The 12,979-nt window shown below is 33.9% G+C and overlaps 4 protein-coding genes across 7 annotated transcripts; 2 read left to right on the top strand and 2 right to left on the bottom strand.

Annotated features, from left to right (window-relative positions):
* The first annotated feature begins 98 nt into the window (after window positions 1-98).
* Sln (monocarboxylic acid transporter silnoon) lies at window positions 99-3,256 on the top strand. Of its 2 annotated transcripts, XR_004582288.2 has the most exons (6): window positions 99-717; window positions 791-934; window positions 1,136-2,042; window positions 2,128-2,348; window positions 2,527-2,842; window positions 3,129-3,256. XR_004582288.2 is itself a non-coding variant. In XM_034332584.2 (5 exons), exons 1-5 carry the CDS (start codon window positions 99-101, stop codon window positions 2,700-2,702), a joined length of 2,067 nt encoding a protein of 688 aa, XP_034188475.1. In that variant the 3' UTR covers window positions 2,703-3,256. The 2 variants fall into 2 exon arrangements, 1 of the variants encoding a protein (XP_034188475.1); XM_034332584.2 differs by having other exon boundaries at window positions 2,527-3,256.
* LOC117608070 (uncharacterized) lies at window positions 2,562-4,598 on the bottom strand. The gene is made up of 4 exons (XM_034332608.2): window positions 4,273-4,598; window positions 3,816-4,001; window positions 2,829-3,738; window positions 2,562-2,688 (listed from the first exon to the last, which is right to left on the bottom strand). Exons 1-3 carry the CDS (start codon window positions 4,321-4,323, stop codon window positions 3,508-3,510), a joined length of 468 nt encoding a protein of 155 aa, XP_034188499.1. The 5' UTR covers window positions 4,324-4,598; the 3' UTR covers window positions 2,562-2,688; window positions 2,829-3,507.
* A 917-nt stretch (window positions 4,599-5,515) lies between these two features.
* LOC117608064 (uncharacterized) lies at window positions 5,516-7,668 on the top strand. The gene is given in 5 exon segments (XM_034332589.2): window positions 5,516-5,690; window positions 5,693-5,924; window positions 6,004-6,760; window positions 6,842-7,051; window positions 7,127-7,668. Coding segments are annotated over 5 exon segments (1,446 nt in total). The 5' UTR covers window positions 5,516-5,648; the 3' UTR covers window positions 7,332-7,668.
* Window positions 7,669-7,780: 112 nt separating this feature from the next.
* LOC117608058 (DNA excision repair protein ERCC-6) lies at window positions 7,781-12,832 on the bottom strand. Of its 3 annotated transcripts, none has more exons than XM_034332574.2 (14): window positions 12,138-12,832; window positions 11,770-12,008; window positions 11,243-11,706; window positions 11,102-11,164; window positions 10,743-11,025; window positions 10,540-10,667; window positions 10,316-10,470; window positions 9,941-10,255; window positions 9,665-9,859; window positions 9,446-9,595; window positions 9,259-9,369; window positions 8,982-9,185; window positions 8,191-8,910; window positions 7,781-8,092 (listed from the first exon to the last, which is right to left on the bottom strand). In XM_034332574.2, the coding sequence occupies exons 1-14, from the start codon at window positions 12,228-12,230 to the stop codon at window positions 7,922-7,924; spliced, it is 3,291 nt and encodes a 1,096-aa protein (XP_034188465.2). In that variant the 5' UTR covers window positions 12,231-12,832; the 3' UTR covers window positions 7,781-7,921. The 3 variants fall into 3 exon arrangements, with proteins under 3 accessions (XP_034188465.2, XP_034188464.2, XP_076549316.1); XM_034332573.2 differs by having other exon boundaries at window positions 7,782-8,092; window positions 8,187-8,910; XM_076693201.1 differs by lacking the exon at window positions 11,102-11,164 and having other exon boundaries at window positions 7,782-8,092; window positions 8,187-8,910.
* Window positions 12,833-12,979: the final 147 nt, after the last annotated feature.

Below are 12,979 nucleotides of genomic sequence, written 5' to 3'. Positions count from 1 at the left end.
GTGGTATACAATTCGTCGAAGAAAGCGAACGGAGAACGTGAAAGCAACGTAACTCCAATGTATTACGGTCCTACTTGTACAAACGAAGCAACGGAAATATGTCGTTACCACGAGAATGGAGCTTGCAGGATTCGATTGAGCGTGATGCTGTCGCCTGTGCGACAGCGTCGCAGGAGATGGTCGGCACGACCGTCATCGACGAGAATATGAATCAACAGAATCAGCTGGGCTCCCTATTGTCGATACACTCGGCGCCTGTCTTCGATCTGAGCAACGGCATGCCATCGCCGAAGAGGCCAGCATCGTTGGCCGTCCAGGCGACGGCAACCTCGACACCTATTGTGCCACCTCACCTTCAGAGCCCGGAGACGATCGAGGACGAGGACAACGATAATCTCCTAACGATATCGAGTCTCACCGCTAGGCCATTGATAGCAAAGTCTCGCGAGCTACGCTCGACGAAAAGTTCCGCGTCGAAGAAGAAGAAACCGAAGAGAAACGAGACGAAGAAGCCGAGGAACATCACCTACGTTCCTTTGGACGGTGGCTACGGATGGATCATCGTTTGCGGAGCATTTTTCGTACAGTTTTGGGTGGCCGGATTGGTGAAATCCTACGGAGTGTTGTACGTTGAGGTGATGGAAACGTTCAAGGACTCCTCGGCGTCGGTCGCTTCCTGGATACCGGCTATTTTGTCTTGTCTTTGTCTAGCGCTTGGTGAGTAGATATCGATTAACAATTCCCACGATGCACGGTTGATATTGAAAATGTTCCTATAATTGTTATGCAGCTCCAGTGACGAGTATGCTGTGCCAGAAATACAGCTGTCGAGCGGTCGTCTTCGTAGGAGGATTGTTCTGTGCTTTAGGACTGACCTTAAGTTATTTCGCCACGAGATTGATACATCTCTTTTTTACATTTGGAATTTTAACAGGTTCGTGGAAAGCCAATAATCTCATCCACACGTACATACACACACACACACAGCTAGTTAACTTCCTCCGCTTCCGTTACGTAACACACATGCAGATGGCAATGCTGAAATATAAAAATACATATTTAACAAGGAAAGAAACGAGAGTTATTCAACAAATATTAACACATAACCATTTGAATTATATAAATGCAATTACAGGCATCGGTGGTGGATTGTCAACGACACCAGGTATCATCCTCGTCTCCCAGTATTTCGACAAGCATCGCGCCCTGGCGAACGGGATATGCGTGTCCGGTACAGCAGCGGGTAGCTTCGTATTTCCGCTTCTGATCGAGACTCTGGTGAAGAATTTCGGTTTCCACGGGACTATCCTCCTACTGGGTGGCTGCATGCTCCACGTGTGCGTGAGCGCTACCCTCTACCGACCGTTGGAGAACAATTACGCACCCGAGGATGTCGTTATGGCGGATAAATTAGAAAAGGTCGAGCCAACGGCAAAGGAATTAGAAACGGCGAAGCAACAGAAATTAGACGTAATATTCGCCGACTCGACTACCAAGCATAATCTGTTGAACGAATTGTTTCATCAGAACAATGTAGTGGCGGTGGAGCTGACCGACAGCGACGAAGAGAAGGACGTGATGGGGGAGGCTCTAAGGCTGAAACCGATATCGAAGATACGTAGCTCGAGTATACTTCACAGCGTCGAGGATCTGTCGACCGACTCCACGTGCGTGTACAAGGCGAGATCGTCGTTGAGATCGTTGAGATCGTCGGTAACCGCCGTATGTCCAGTTCCTCAGAACGAACCACAAGTGCCGGAGGAAAAGAAGACTGTCATGCAAAGGATAGCGCGATACATTGACCTGTCGCTATTGAAAAATCCTCAGTTTATCATGATGTGCTTCTCCGTCAGTCTCATGTCCACCGGAAGCCCGTACATGCTTTATTATCTGCCAGCCTATGTTCACGCGGCTGGTTACACGAAATCGGAAGCTGGATACTTAGTTGCCATTTCAGCGGCGCTTGATCTATGCGGGAGATTAGGACTTGGATGGCTTTCAGACTTGCAGCTGTTCGATCGACGGAAAGGATACATCGGAAGGTGAGATACATCTGAAAATAATACGTATGGATATACGTTAAGAACGATACGAATGAATATTTATGATTTATTTTTTATTTAATAGCGTCGTAGGTGCTGGTGTAGCAGTACTGGCAATACCAATGGCCCATTCGTTCTATGTACTGGCATGCTCCGTGGGTATGTACGGATTATGCCTGGGCTGTTGGTTTCTCTTGGTACCCGTCCTTCTCGCAGACCAATACGGAACTGATAAAATATCCTCTACTTACGGTCTTGTCAGGATGTTCCAGAGTGTCGGAGCTATTTCTATTCCGCCTTTAGCAGGTAATTACGATCATATCAATCTTACGCTATTCAATATATGTTAAATATATTAATCGTTTAATATACTCAAAGGTACTCGATACTCTGCCTAGCAGTCGTCGAGGTATTGTTTGATGTATATAATAAAAAGAAAGGATTATTGTCAGATGATTAGCGATGATTTAAATAATTCTTTCAGGCTACCTGCGTGATGTAACGGGAAGTTACAATGTATGTTTTCTCTGTATGGGAACGTGCATGGTCATGGGTGGTCTACCTTTGCTCCTGGTTTTTAACGAAGTAACCAAGTCATCGAAGATGACCGTTAATGCTGAGAACAGTAACTGTCAAGGAGAGACGACTGTGAAAGAATAAGATATTTTGCGAATGTGATTGAATGTGTAATAGAAAACTAATAAATCGCAACATTTTGTCGCTACAATTATTCCACTATGATGTATTGCTTGGTTCAATGTATTCGTAACGTTTTACGATAAATACCTCATTCGCGGCAGGTAAGGGTGATTTCCATAAATTTTTATAAATGCAAGTCTCTCTCTCTCTCTCTCTCTCTCTCTATCTCGTTTTATTGGTAAATAGAATTCTTCTCATTTACACCATTTCATAATGAAGTAAAAATAAACGATGTAGAGCAAAAATTGTTATACGTATACACCCTGTAAAGAGTTGCTTCTAAAAAAAAAGAAAAAAGAAAGATTGATTTATAGTTGTTATTTGCCTTATGTACCGCATTAACATTATGTACATTGTATTTACATGTTACATTATGATTATTTGTAGAAAACGAAGAATTGCGGCAGGTCCTGCGACGAAAGAAACAGTCTTTAGTAGGAAATACATATTTTTCATACAGATAAAATGTAACTGAACACAGCGATCTTTAATAAAAGTTATATTCTTTTCACTTACATAGTCTTACTTTTTCTATCAGAAGATAATAAAATGAAGTATACGTTCTTTTTGTATCACAAAACAGTTTGCAGTTTTTATTAGTTTATGCATCAAATTCTGTAATACCATTTCAATGGTTCATGATGCGATTATTGATAGATATCTTAAACAAACTGTTTAATATCTATATAAAATGATTACATCAGAGCGAATTAATAATAAATGCTAGTACTTCAGATGATAGAAGATATATGAATACGTAGAAAAATTATGTAGGTTTCCAGGCAACAACTCTCATTTTGTTATTTAATTCCTGTAGTATTAAGGAGCATGTGAGCTGTTTCTCTGGTGATAAACCATTGATACCTTGCACTTCATCGTCATCATCTGCTATTCCGTTATTACATCCATTTTTACCTTTAGTCTTTGCTTTTCTTTTCTTCTTCTTATTTAATTGTCTGCAGTCTATGTCACTAGCAGCATCTGTCGCTTTTCTTATCTATGATAATTAAAATTCTTTATTCATTTCAATTGTCTAAATACATAGTAGTGCATTTACCTTAACAAATATCTTACTTTCGCACTTTTCTTTGACTGTTTATCATATTCTAATGAATCATAATAATTTGGTTTCTGTTTGGGTCGATTAGTTTGTCTAGTTTTCATTACTCCATTGTCAGGACTAGGAGGACTTTTAATCGAATTACGTCTTGCATTGAAAAACGAATGCCCGCACGGGCATGCTTTGCAGGCAACAGGTACCTTAATACATAAATTTATTAAATTTATATATTATATTTCGTTAAAGTTCAAATTATTATATGCCAAAAGTATAAGACAAGAACAATAACATATAATACAATAGTTAAAACGCAATTCTGAATTAAAAAATGATTCATTTCACATGAACTAGATTTAGTATTTAATATTAAATATAAATTAATATAAATTTTTATATTTGCATTTAATATTAAATACATAAAATATTAAAAGTAAGATCAAAATACATGTTTTTGTATACATACAAAATTACCTGCTGTTCACATTTTGGGCATACTTTACTAATCGTTTTAGTCTTAGCCATATTCCATTTATTTGAAAAAAGAATTAATAGAGATAAGGTTATTTACAATTTTTAAATATGTCTAAGAAAGTGTATTGTTAAACCATATCACAAAATAATGACATTACAGCACAGAAGTAGGTTTTGGGTCGGTGAAAATACATTTTCTGACTTTCACTGTAACGATAAACATTTTTTTGTATCCTTCAACATCACGATAATAAGTAATGGCAGTCGTAATTCGTCATAATTCGTAATGAACAAAAGGAACATAATACCAGTGACTACAGATACAAAAAGACAGGACTTGTGTCTTTTTGACCCTGAATTTTAGGGATCTCAGATACCCCCAAGTGACGTCAGTAGATACACCATCCCCTGAGCGCTCGTTTTGCTCCGCCATTTTCTTGACCGTGGACAGACACCAATTTCAATATTTTATAACTTTTTGACAATTTGGGTAAAATAAGGACCAGAGTGCCATTCTTTAGGGCACTCCTGAACACGTCCCTCAAATTTCTTTGCAATCTGTTCAGCAGGAACGAAAAATGGTGTGTTCCCATTTCTAAGGACTATCGGTTAAATTTTCAACGCGATAGAATAGTGCAGATGTCGCTCAAAAACAAAGACATGTCCAGTCTTGCTTGGTATTTAGTCTTTGTTTAACGAAAATCTGTTGGGTTATGTTAGAGAATAGATGCCTGCATTTAACAACAAATAATTAATGACATTAACGTCGTGTAGCATTTATAAAAAAACTCGAGAAAAGGTACTATAAATGTATAGAATCTGTGAACGTTATAAAAAATATAAGATCGTTAGCCTTTGTAACAAACGAATTTTTGTAAAATTTTTATTTTTTATTATAGGTTCAGTATACGATATTAGTTGCTGTAAGTATTATAAAAAGAAGAAAAATCATACATTGTTTATATATTTACAATATGTTATAAATTTTGATATAATAAAGCATTATGTAAAGGCAATGGGTAAAAAATGAATACTTTAAATAATTCTGTTATAATTTGCGATACACCTCAAAAATTACCTAAGAAGAAAGTTTCATTGGGAACAAGAAGGGAACAGAAGGGTGTGAAAAAGACTTTTTATGAAAGTCCTTTGAAACATATTCAATTAAGGTAATAGAAGGTAATAAGCAATTATAATTACATAAACAATGTTGAAATAATTTCTTATTTATAATAACAGTAGCAAACGATGGAAACAAATACAGGCACAACGAAAATTAATGAAAGATGCTAAACAAATTATCAATAATAAAAAGAATTCTTCCTTGTTAATAAAAGAAGCATCTTTCCAAGATAGCATAATTATTTTAAGTGATAATGAAAGTGAATCAAGCAATCAAAAGGATCAAAGTAACTGTACAAAGAAAAGAAAGAGAACAAAAACTCAGGAAATATTGATACAAGATGATCAAAATTCTCAATGTTCACATGATTCAAATAAGTCTATGTGTCAAAGTGAAACTGAAATAGAAAAATGTCCGAAAAGAAGAAAAAAAAATTCTGTATCATCTGATCCTAATGCAACTTGTCTTTTGTTATCAGATACAGAAGATTCTGAAATTGTATCTGTTGATTTAGATAATGAGAATATAGGTAAAGGAATTAATCTATTTAAGAATTATAATGAAATTACATTGATTTTGCGTTTTTACTACAATTTTAATTTATTTAGCACCAGCTTCAGGTTCTTTGAATCAGAGTTCAGATGATATTGTTGTAGTATGGTCATCTAAAAAATCATCTCCATTGTCTACAAATTATTCAGGTGGTGAAAAACCTTTGACTGAAGAAGAAAATAAAATTTTTATGGTAGATTGTTGTCCAAATCCGGAAAACCTTAGTTTGTTAGAGTGCAATCAAGAATCAACATCTAACGAATGCGAAGAAAATACTGAAGTAAAAACAGATAAAGGTACTGAAAATAATGAAGACACAAGCGATGAAGAACAGGATCCTAAATATCTACCATTCAGTAAAAAGGGACTAAGATTGCCTAAAGCTCATAATATAAGTAAAAATCTTAAAATAAAGAGACCAAAAAGAAAAAGTGCATTTCTACAATATAGAAGAATGATGTCAAGATTCTCTAATAAAAGAATGCCAGTTACATGCACGCAAACAGCGACTAAGTTAGTCGGTGATGAACCCTTTCAAATTATAACTGGTGTTAAAGTAACCAAATTTCAACCTCCTAGATTTGAACCACCTAGATTTGAACTACCTAACTTTGAACCACCTAGAGTTGAACCACCTAGAATTGAACCACCTAGAGTTGAACCATCTACAGATGAACCATTTGGACTTAACCCATCTAGAGACGAACCAGCTAGCTCGAATTCATCTGAAAAATTAAGAGACGAATCAGCTAGCTCGAATTCATCTAAAAAATTAAGGGAGATAATTATTGATGGCAACAATGTAGCTATGGCGTACGACGACCTTCATTTTTTAATGATTATACTTGATATTTGTATAATTAAATATAATGATGTAATTTTATCATCTTCTAGGTACAAAAATAATAGAATGTTTTGTGAAGAAGGAATAATGTTAGTTATGGATTATTTTCAACGTCGAGGTCATGATGTAAAGGTATTTATACCCCAATATAGAAGGTCACGGTCCAATCTATCACTAGAAAAATTATATAAAGAAGGGGTAGTAATTTTCACACCAAGTCGTAAAATCGGTGGCAGATCGATCGTTCCTTACGACGATAGGTAAAGATTTTTTATAATTGTATGGTGCTTGATTATTCTTCAAAATCATACGAATGTACTACCACTCGTTTTCAGGTTTATATTAGAATATGCCACAGTAAGCGGAGGTATTGTTATTTCTTCGGATCAATATAGAGATTTATATCGAGAAAAACCGGAATGGCGCGATACAATCGAAAATAGATTGTTGGCACCAACATTTGTTGGAAATTATGTTATGTTTCCTGAAGATCCATTAGGCCGAAATGGCCCTAATCTCGATGAATTTTTAAGACATTAAAGGTACTAAAGATAGTAAACCTAATGTACATATTACTGACTTAAACTACGTAAACATGTTTCCGTAATTTCTTTTATAAACAATATTTTCTTAAGCATCATACTCTATAAATGTATAAAAATGTACATATCTATATGTTTGGTACACAAGTACTTGGGAATATTTCCGGTAACAATTATTCCTAATAACATATAATTTATAATTGCGAAATATTGAAAAATATTTAACACCAGAAGGTTAATGATTAATAACATCTAAAAAATACGAAACTAATTGGTACATTACCTTTTCATTTGTCTTACATTAATAAAACAAGATGATTAAATTGAAAATTTCTGTTCCAAAATTACTGAAAGAATACATTTATATTTAACTTGTAAAAAATATTTAATAATTAAATAATAAATAATTATATGATCACAGCTTTTCTTTTTACAAATATATTTCCAGATCAGTAGAAATATTTGTAGGTTTATTTGTAATTATTGAAAAACTGAAGATCATTTTTTCCTTAAGAACTGAATTATCAATAAATATCTATTAAATTTACATGTTATTTATACTATCTTTACAAACGAATCAGTCATTTTTTAAGGATGTGGAATCCCATGTAGGTTTCCAACACCACTTCCGGGATTTACGAATATTATCCATATTTTCTTGTGCTGTTTCACGTGCCAAACGTTGCATCGGATTGCTATCATCCGAATTATATTTTGAATTTGACAATACTGTGTCATGTTGAAAAGCAGAGGTAACACCTACAAAAAAAGCAATACTTTATGCATTTTTCTGTTACTTAACAATACAAATTTTTTTATAGAAACATCGATATAAAAAAGAAATAATAATTACTTGCTTTGGCAAACAACTTTTCTAACACATATTGATCATCCTCGGTCGAAGTAGAATGATCTGTTTCAGAATGTCCAAGACGTCGCCCAATTAAGTATGAAACACGTTCACCTTCGAACATAGCAGAAGCTACATGTTTTTCTGATCTTTTTCTACTTCGTTTCCGTTTATGATCCAATTTATTTGAATCACTAAGCAGGTTTTCTGCATTAATTTTATCTGAGGCATCATCTTTATTTTGTATTTCATTTTCTGTTGAAATATCTTGTGTATTATGCTCAATGCTGTTTTTATTTTGTTCAGTATCAGTTTCATTAATATTCTGATTTTCATTAGAATCTACATTTTCATGTTTTTCAGGAGGAACAAAGTCGATCTCATTCTTTTGCGTTTTTGAGCTACTTTCAGACGTTTGATTGTTGTTTTCTGAAACATTTGCAGTTTGCGCTACAGGTGTAGAATTTATGGTGTTCTGACTTATACTCTTACTAAGCGTGGCAGCTAATCGGCGCATCTTTTCAATTTTACTCGATGAAAATTTGCCACTTGCTGGTGTCAACCTTGATTCTCGAAACAATTGATCAGATTCACTAGAATGTCCGTCAATGGATTCGTTGAAATTAAAAAGTTCAACTAAATCAGAAGTTTTAAATAACCTACGTTGACGCGGATCTTCTAATACCTTGTTAGAAAGTAGCACTTTAAATATCTGCCGATGATATATCTAAAAGCAAAAATAAAAAATATTTATATTGTTCATCTAGATACTTTGTAGCATTTCAATAATTGATTCACCTTCTCTTCAATAGTACCGGCAGTAATGAGTCTATAAATAGTGACGTTTTTATTTTGACCAATTCTCCATGCACGTTCTTTTGCTTGGGCATCAGTTGCTGGATTCCAGTCTGGGTCATAAATAACCACTCGATTTGCCCCGGTCAAATTTATTCCTAATCCTCCGACACGTGTAGTCAACAAGAAAACGAAATACGAAGTATTCTGTATAAATGAAAGGGAGATTACAGATAGGATTTAGATATTAAAAATTGAATGGACAATTTAATGCACATACACTATTGAACAAACTAATTGTTTCTTGCCGTTGTGACATAGGAGTAGTACCATCCATTCTTAAATATGCATATTTTTCATGTTGCACCAGAGATTCTAGAACATGCATCATCTGCAAACGAAATTTTAGTATTCGTCATTTTTCGTACATTTATAACATTTTACAAATAATATCAAGAGTTATATACTTGTCTTCCTTGAGTAAAAAGTAATGCTCTGTGGCCCTGTTTCTTCCAAATTTTAAGAAGAGATTGAACGACTATCATTTTGCCTGAACGTTTCCAGTAGCCGAAATTCTCCAACGATTCGTCTGTCATGTTAATATCTTCGTCGGAATCCTAAATACAAGTGTAATTAAATATAATCACGTTGTAGTATTTTGATAATTATAATCAATATAAGCTTACAACTGGATTTGTATAAACAAATAAGTCAGGATGATTGCATATTTTTCTAAGTGCTGATAAGGCTATTAAGAGACGAGCCCTGTATCTTCCGGTTTCCGTATGTTTCTTTTCATGCAATACAAAGGAAACATCTTCGGAACATAAATATCTTTTATACAGCTTTTTTTGTTCTTCCGTTAGACTGCAGAATAATACCTAAAATATGAAGAATACGTTTGTATGAAAACTTAATGTAAATAGTAGGAAACAACGTAATGGTGCTATAATGCCGCAAACCTGCTCATTCTTTTCTGGTAAACTAACATGATGTTGAACATCCTGCTTCGTTCTTCTAAGCATGTATGGGGTAATAGCATCTTTAAGCATGGTAGCAACATGAAGTGCGGTAGCTTCTTGCAGAGGCGAAGCATTCGCGTATCCTCCTCGAGTTATAGGACCTGCACAGTGTTCTAGAAATGCAGGTAAAGTACCTAATTTTCCTGGTAGAATGAAATCAAAAAGGGACCAGAGTTCCTTCAAGGAGTTTTGCATTGGACTACCAGTTAATAACAGTCGATGCGGTGTCGAGAATTCTTTTACTGCTTTACTAACCTGCGGTAATAAAATCGCTATTATTATTTTTTGTTAAATTCATTACAAATAATAGAGTACCTTTGCTTGAGGATTCCTTATTTTATGACCTTCGTCAAGAATAACATAATGCCACTCAGTGGATACAAGTAATTCTTTATGTTTAAGCGTACTAGAATAAGAAGTAACCAGTACGCCACCACATTGCAAGGAATGTATTAAATATTCTAAATCACCTATAAAAATATTTGTTACTAGCAATGGATAATTAATACGGTCATATTTTTTAATAATTTTATTTTTACCACTATAAGTTCCAGATTGATGTAAGACAACTACTCTTAGAACAGGCCACCATTCATGGAAATGCTTTACCCACTGCTCCATTAATGTGGCTGGGCAAATGACTATCGTTGGTCCCAGACCTCTAAATCTGTGAATAACAATTAGTTTTTACTGAAAAATATTGTACAAGTATATAAAATCCTGTAGATCGAAGGTCGTTTACCTTCCACCATCGGAAAGCAATTCACTAGAATCTAAACCTGCAAGAAATGCAATAACTTGAACTGTTTTTCCCAATCCCATTTCATCTCCTAGTAATCCTCCCAGACTACGACAATGGAGTTCCCAAAGCCATTGTACAGACACCCTTTGATACCTGTATAATTTTTTCCATATAGACTGTGGAACTTTAAATAGATTATCTATTTTATGTAGTGGTTTATTCTTTGAGAAACCACCTGATTCCACTCTATGTCTGTACATTTCTTCATCTCCATCATCTAGAACTAAAAATAAAATATTTCATTAATAAAATAATTTATCATTAATTTTAGTAAATTTCAAGTAAAATTTAATGAATACCTCTTCTTACATGACCAGATCTTGTATGGGATTTCTTCTTCTTGGATGAAGATACTTCATCTTCTACCAATTTTAAAAGTACTTAAAGTATCTTCTTGAAAAATACTTTAATAAACATTGAATTTTAGTTCTAATACATACCTGAATCAATCTGTTCATCACTTGGAACATATTCACTTCCAGAGTCATTTATGGACTCTTTATTGTCTGTACTTTCAACTGTTCTTTCATCAGTATCGTCTTTTGAAATACTGCAAAAATTTGATGTATTTTTTGAATGTTGATTTCCTTTAGTAACTTTGTTAATTTCAGTAGACTTTGTACTTTGTGTTTCACAATGGTTACTACCATCTTTGTGTAAATACTTAGTTGTTTTATGTTTTGAAACTACTTTTCTTTTAGCAGCTTTGGGGATTGATTTTTCTATAACTTTACCTTCTTCAGAAACAGTATTTGATAATTTTGAATTTTTAACAAGAATCTTTTGATCTTTGTTACCAGATATTTTAGGGTTTTTTTTTAAAAGCTGTCTCTGTTTGGCAAGTTCAGCCTGTTGGCGAAGATATTTTTCAAGGTCTAATAAATTAGAAGTCTTATCAGTTATCCTAAAAACAAAATTTCAAGTTCAGTTTTTATTACACTTATTAATTAATTGTTATATAATATACCTTTGAGAATCTGATAAATTAGACTGCTTTTCAATTGCTTCAAATGGTGTTATCTCTCCACTTAAAACTTGTTTCTTTAATTTCTTTTGTTTTGAACTATCTATAATACTTTTTTCATTATTTACATCAACATTTAACACTTCTGATTTCCTCTTTATTTGTATATTCGCTTTTACGATACTTTCAATTTCTCTGGATGCTTCAGATAGGATACTTTTCTCGCTTCTTATAGACAAAACCTATTAACATTTTATAAAAAGTAATAATAATAAAATGTGTCTATCTTACTACTGTAACTTAAATAACATATCATTTCTATTAAAAAGAAAGAAAATACAATATAAGGTAAACAAGTTCTAAAATCTAACCTTTTGCGATAAACTGTCATTAATTACTTCATTCACATGTGTATCATTTATCTTTTCCTTATCAGATTCCATATCTTGATCATTAGTTTCCATATTTGCAATAAGTAAATGTTTCACAGCAAACTAAAATACATAAAATTCGACAAAACAAGAAGGTAGGAATTGTAAACTACATTTTAATTTAATTCCGTTGCAATATTAAATTACTACGCTCATTAATAAAATATTTCCATATCAATTAACGTTTGTAGATACATCAATCGTGATTAACCATCATATCTTATTAATCATGACGCAATACAGCACGTGTATATACTCTTATCACATTCAACTGTGCTAAACACACTGGGAATTTAAATGTCATCTGATTGATTCAAAACATTGTCAGATGGTAGCACTAATGCTGTAGATAAGATACGGTGTACAATTTCAATTTTATATAATTGCATATTATACGAACATTCTTTTCTTTTAACATATACAAAATATATTAAAATTTGAACATAATTTATACATATATGTAACATTAATCAGGGCCGGCCCTGAGATTTCGGGGGTCCGAGGCGAGCTCCGAAAAAGAGCCTCTTCACATATACGACATAAAAAAAGTACCTCAAATAAAATTTATAAAATTAAGATAAAGCTTGTATAACTAATTAGGTTTGCATTTATCTCGATTAATATTCAAGTAAACATTACTCTTCTTGTATTCTTAGACGCAAAATTGTCTTATAGGTGCCCTGGACCTTGGGCGGCCCTAGGCCCAGGGCCGGTCCTGACATTAATTCATATATAGGATAAATATTTGAAGGTGATTCAAATAGCAGAGAACAATTTACGTT

The sequence above is a fragment of the Osmia lignaria genome, chromosome 3, assembly GCF_051020975.1.
Source record: "Osmia lignaria lignaria isolate PbOS001 chromosome 3, iyOsmLign1, whole genome shotgun sequence".
NCBI lineage: Eukaryota > Metazoa > Arthropoda > Insecta > Hymenoptera > Megachilidae > Osmia > Osmia lignaria.
This window is presented reverse-complemented; position numbering and strand designations above follow the sequence as displayed.

What these genes read in the sequence shown, in the direction of transcription:
- LOC117608058 (XM_034332573.2), bottom strand. Translation starts at nt 12,230, where the DNA reads ATGGAAACTAATGATCAAGATATGGAATCTGATAAGGAAAAGATAAAT. An exon ending in TTTTTACTCAAGGAAGACAA is followed by an intron (nt 9,370 to 9,445) that starts GTATATAACTCT and finishes TTTCGTTTGCAG; the next exon opens with ATGATGCATGTTCTAGAATC. An exon ending in CAATTAGTTTGTTCAATAGT is followed by an intron (nt 9,186 to 9,258) that starts GTATGTGCATTA and finishes TCATTTATACAG; the next exon opens with AATACTTCGTATTTCGTTTT.
- LOC117608070 (XM_034332608.2), bottom strand. Translation starts at nt 4,323, where the DNA reads ATGGCTAAGACTAAAACGATTAGTAAAGTATGCCCAAAATGTGAACAG. An exon ending in GCCCAAAATGTGAACAGCAG is followed by an intron (nt 4,002 to 4,272) that starts GTAATTTTGTAT and finishes TTATGTATTAAG; the next exon opens with GTACCTGTTGCCTGCAAAGC. An exon ending in AGTCAAAGAAAAGTGCGAAA is followed by an intron (nt 3,739 to 3,815) that starts GTAAGATATTTG and finishes TAATTATCATAG; the next exon opens with ATAAGAAAAGCGACAGATGC.
- Sln (XM_034332584.2), top strand. Translation starts at nt 99, where the DNA reads ATGTCGTTACCACGAGAATGGAGCTTGCAGGATTCGATTGAGCGTGAT. An exon ending in CGGAAAGGATACATCGGAAG is followed by an intron (nt 2,043 to 2,127) that starts GTGAGATACATC and finishes TTTATTTAATAG; the next exon opens with CGTCGTAGGTGCTGGTGTAG. An exon ending in TTCTATTCCGCCTTTAGCAG is followed by an intron (nt 2,349 to 2,526) that starts GTAATTACGATC and finishes TAATTCTTTCAG; the next exon opens with GCTACCTGCGTGATGTAACG.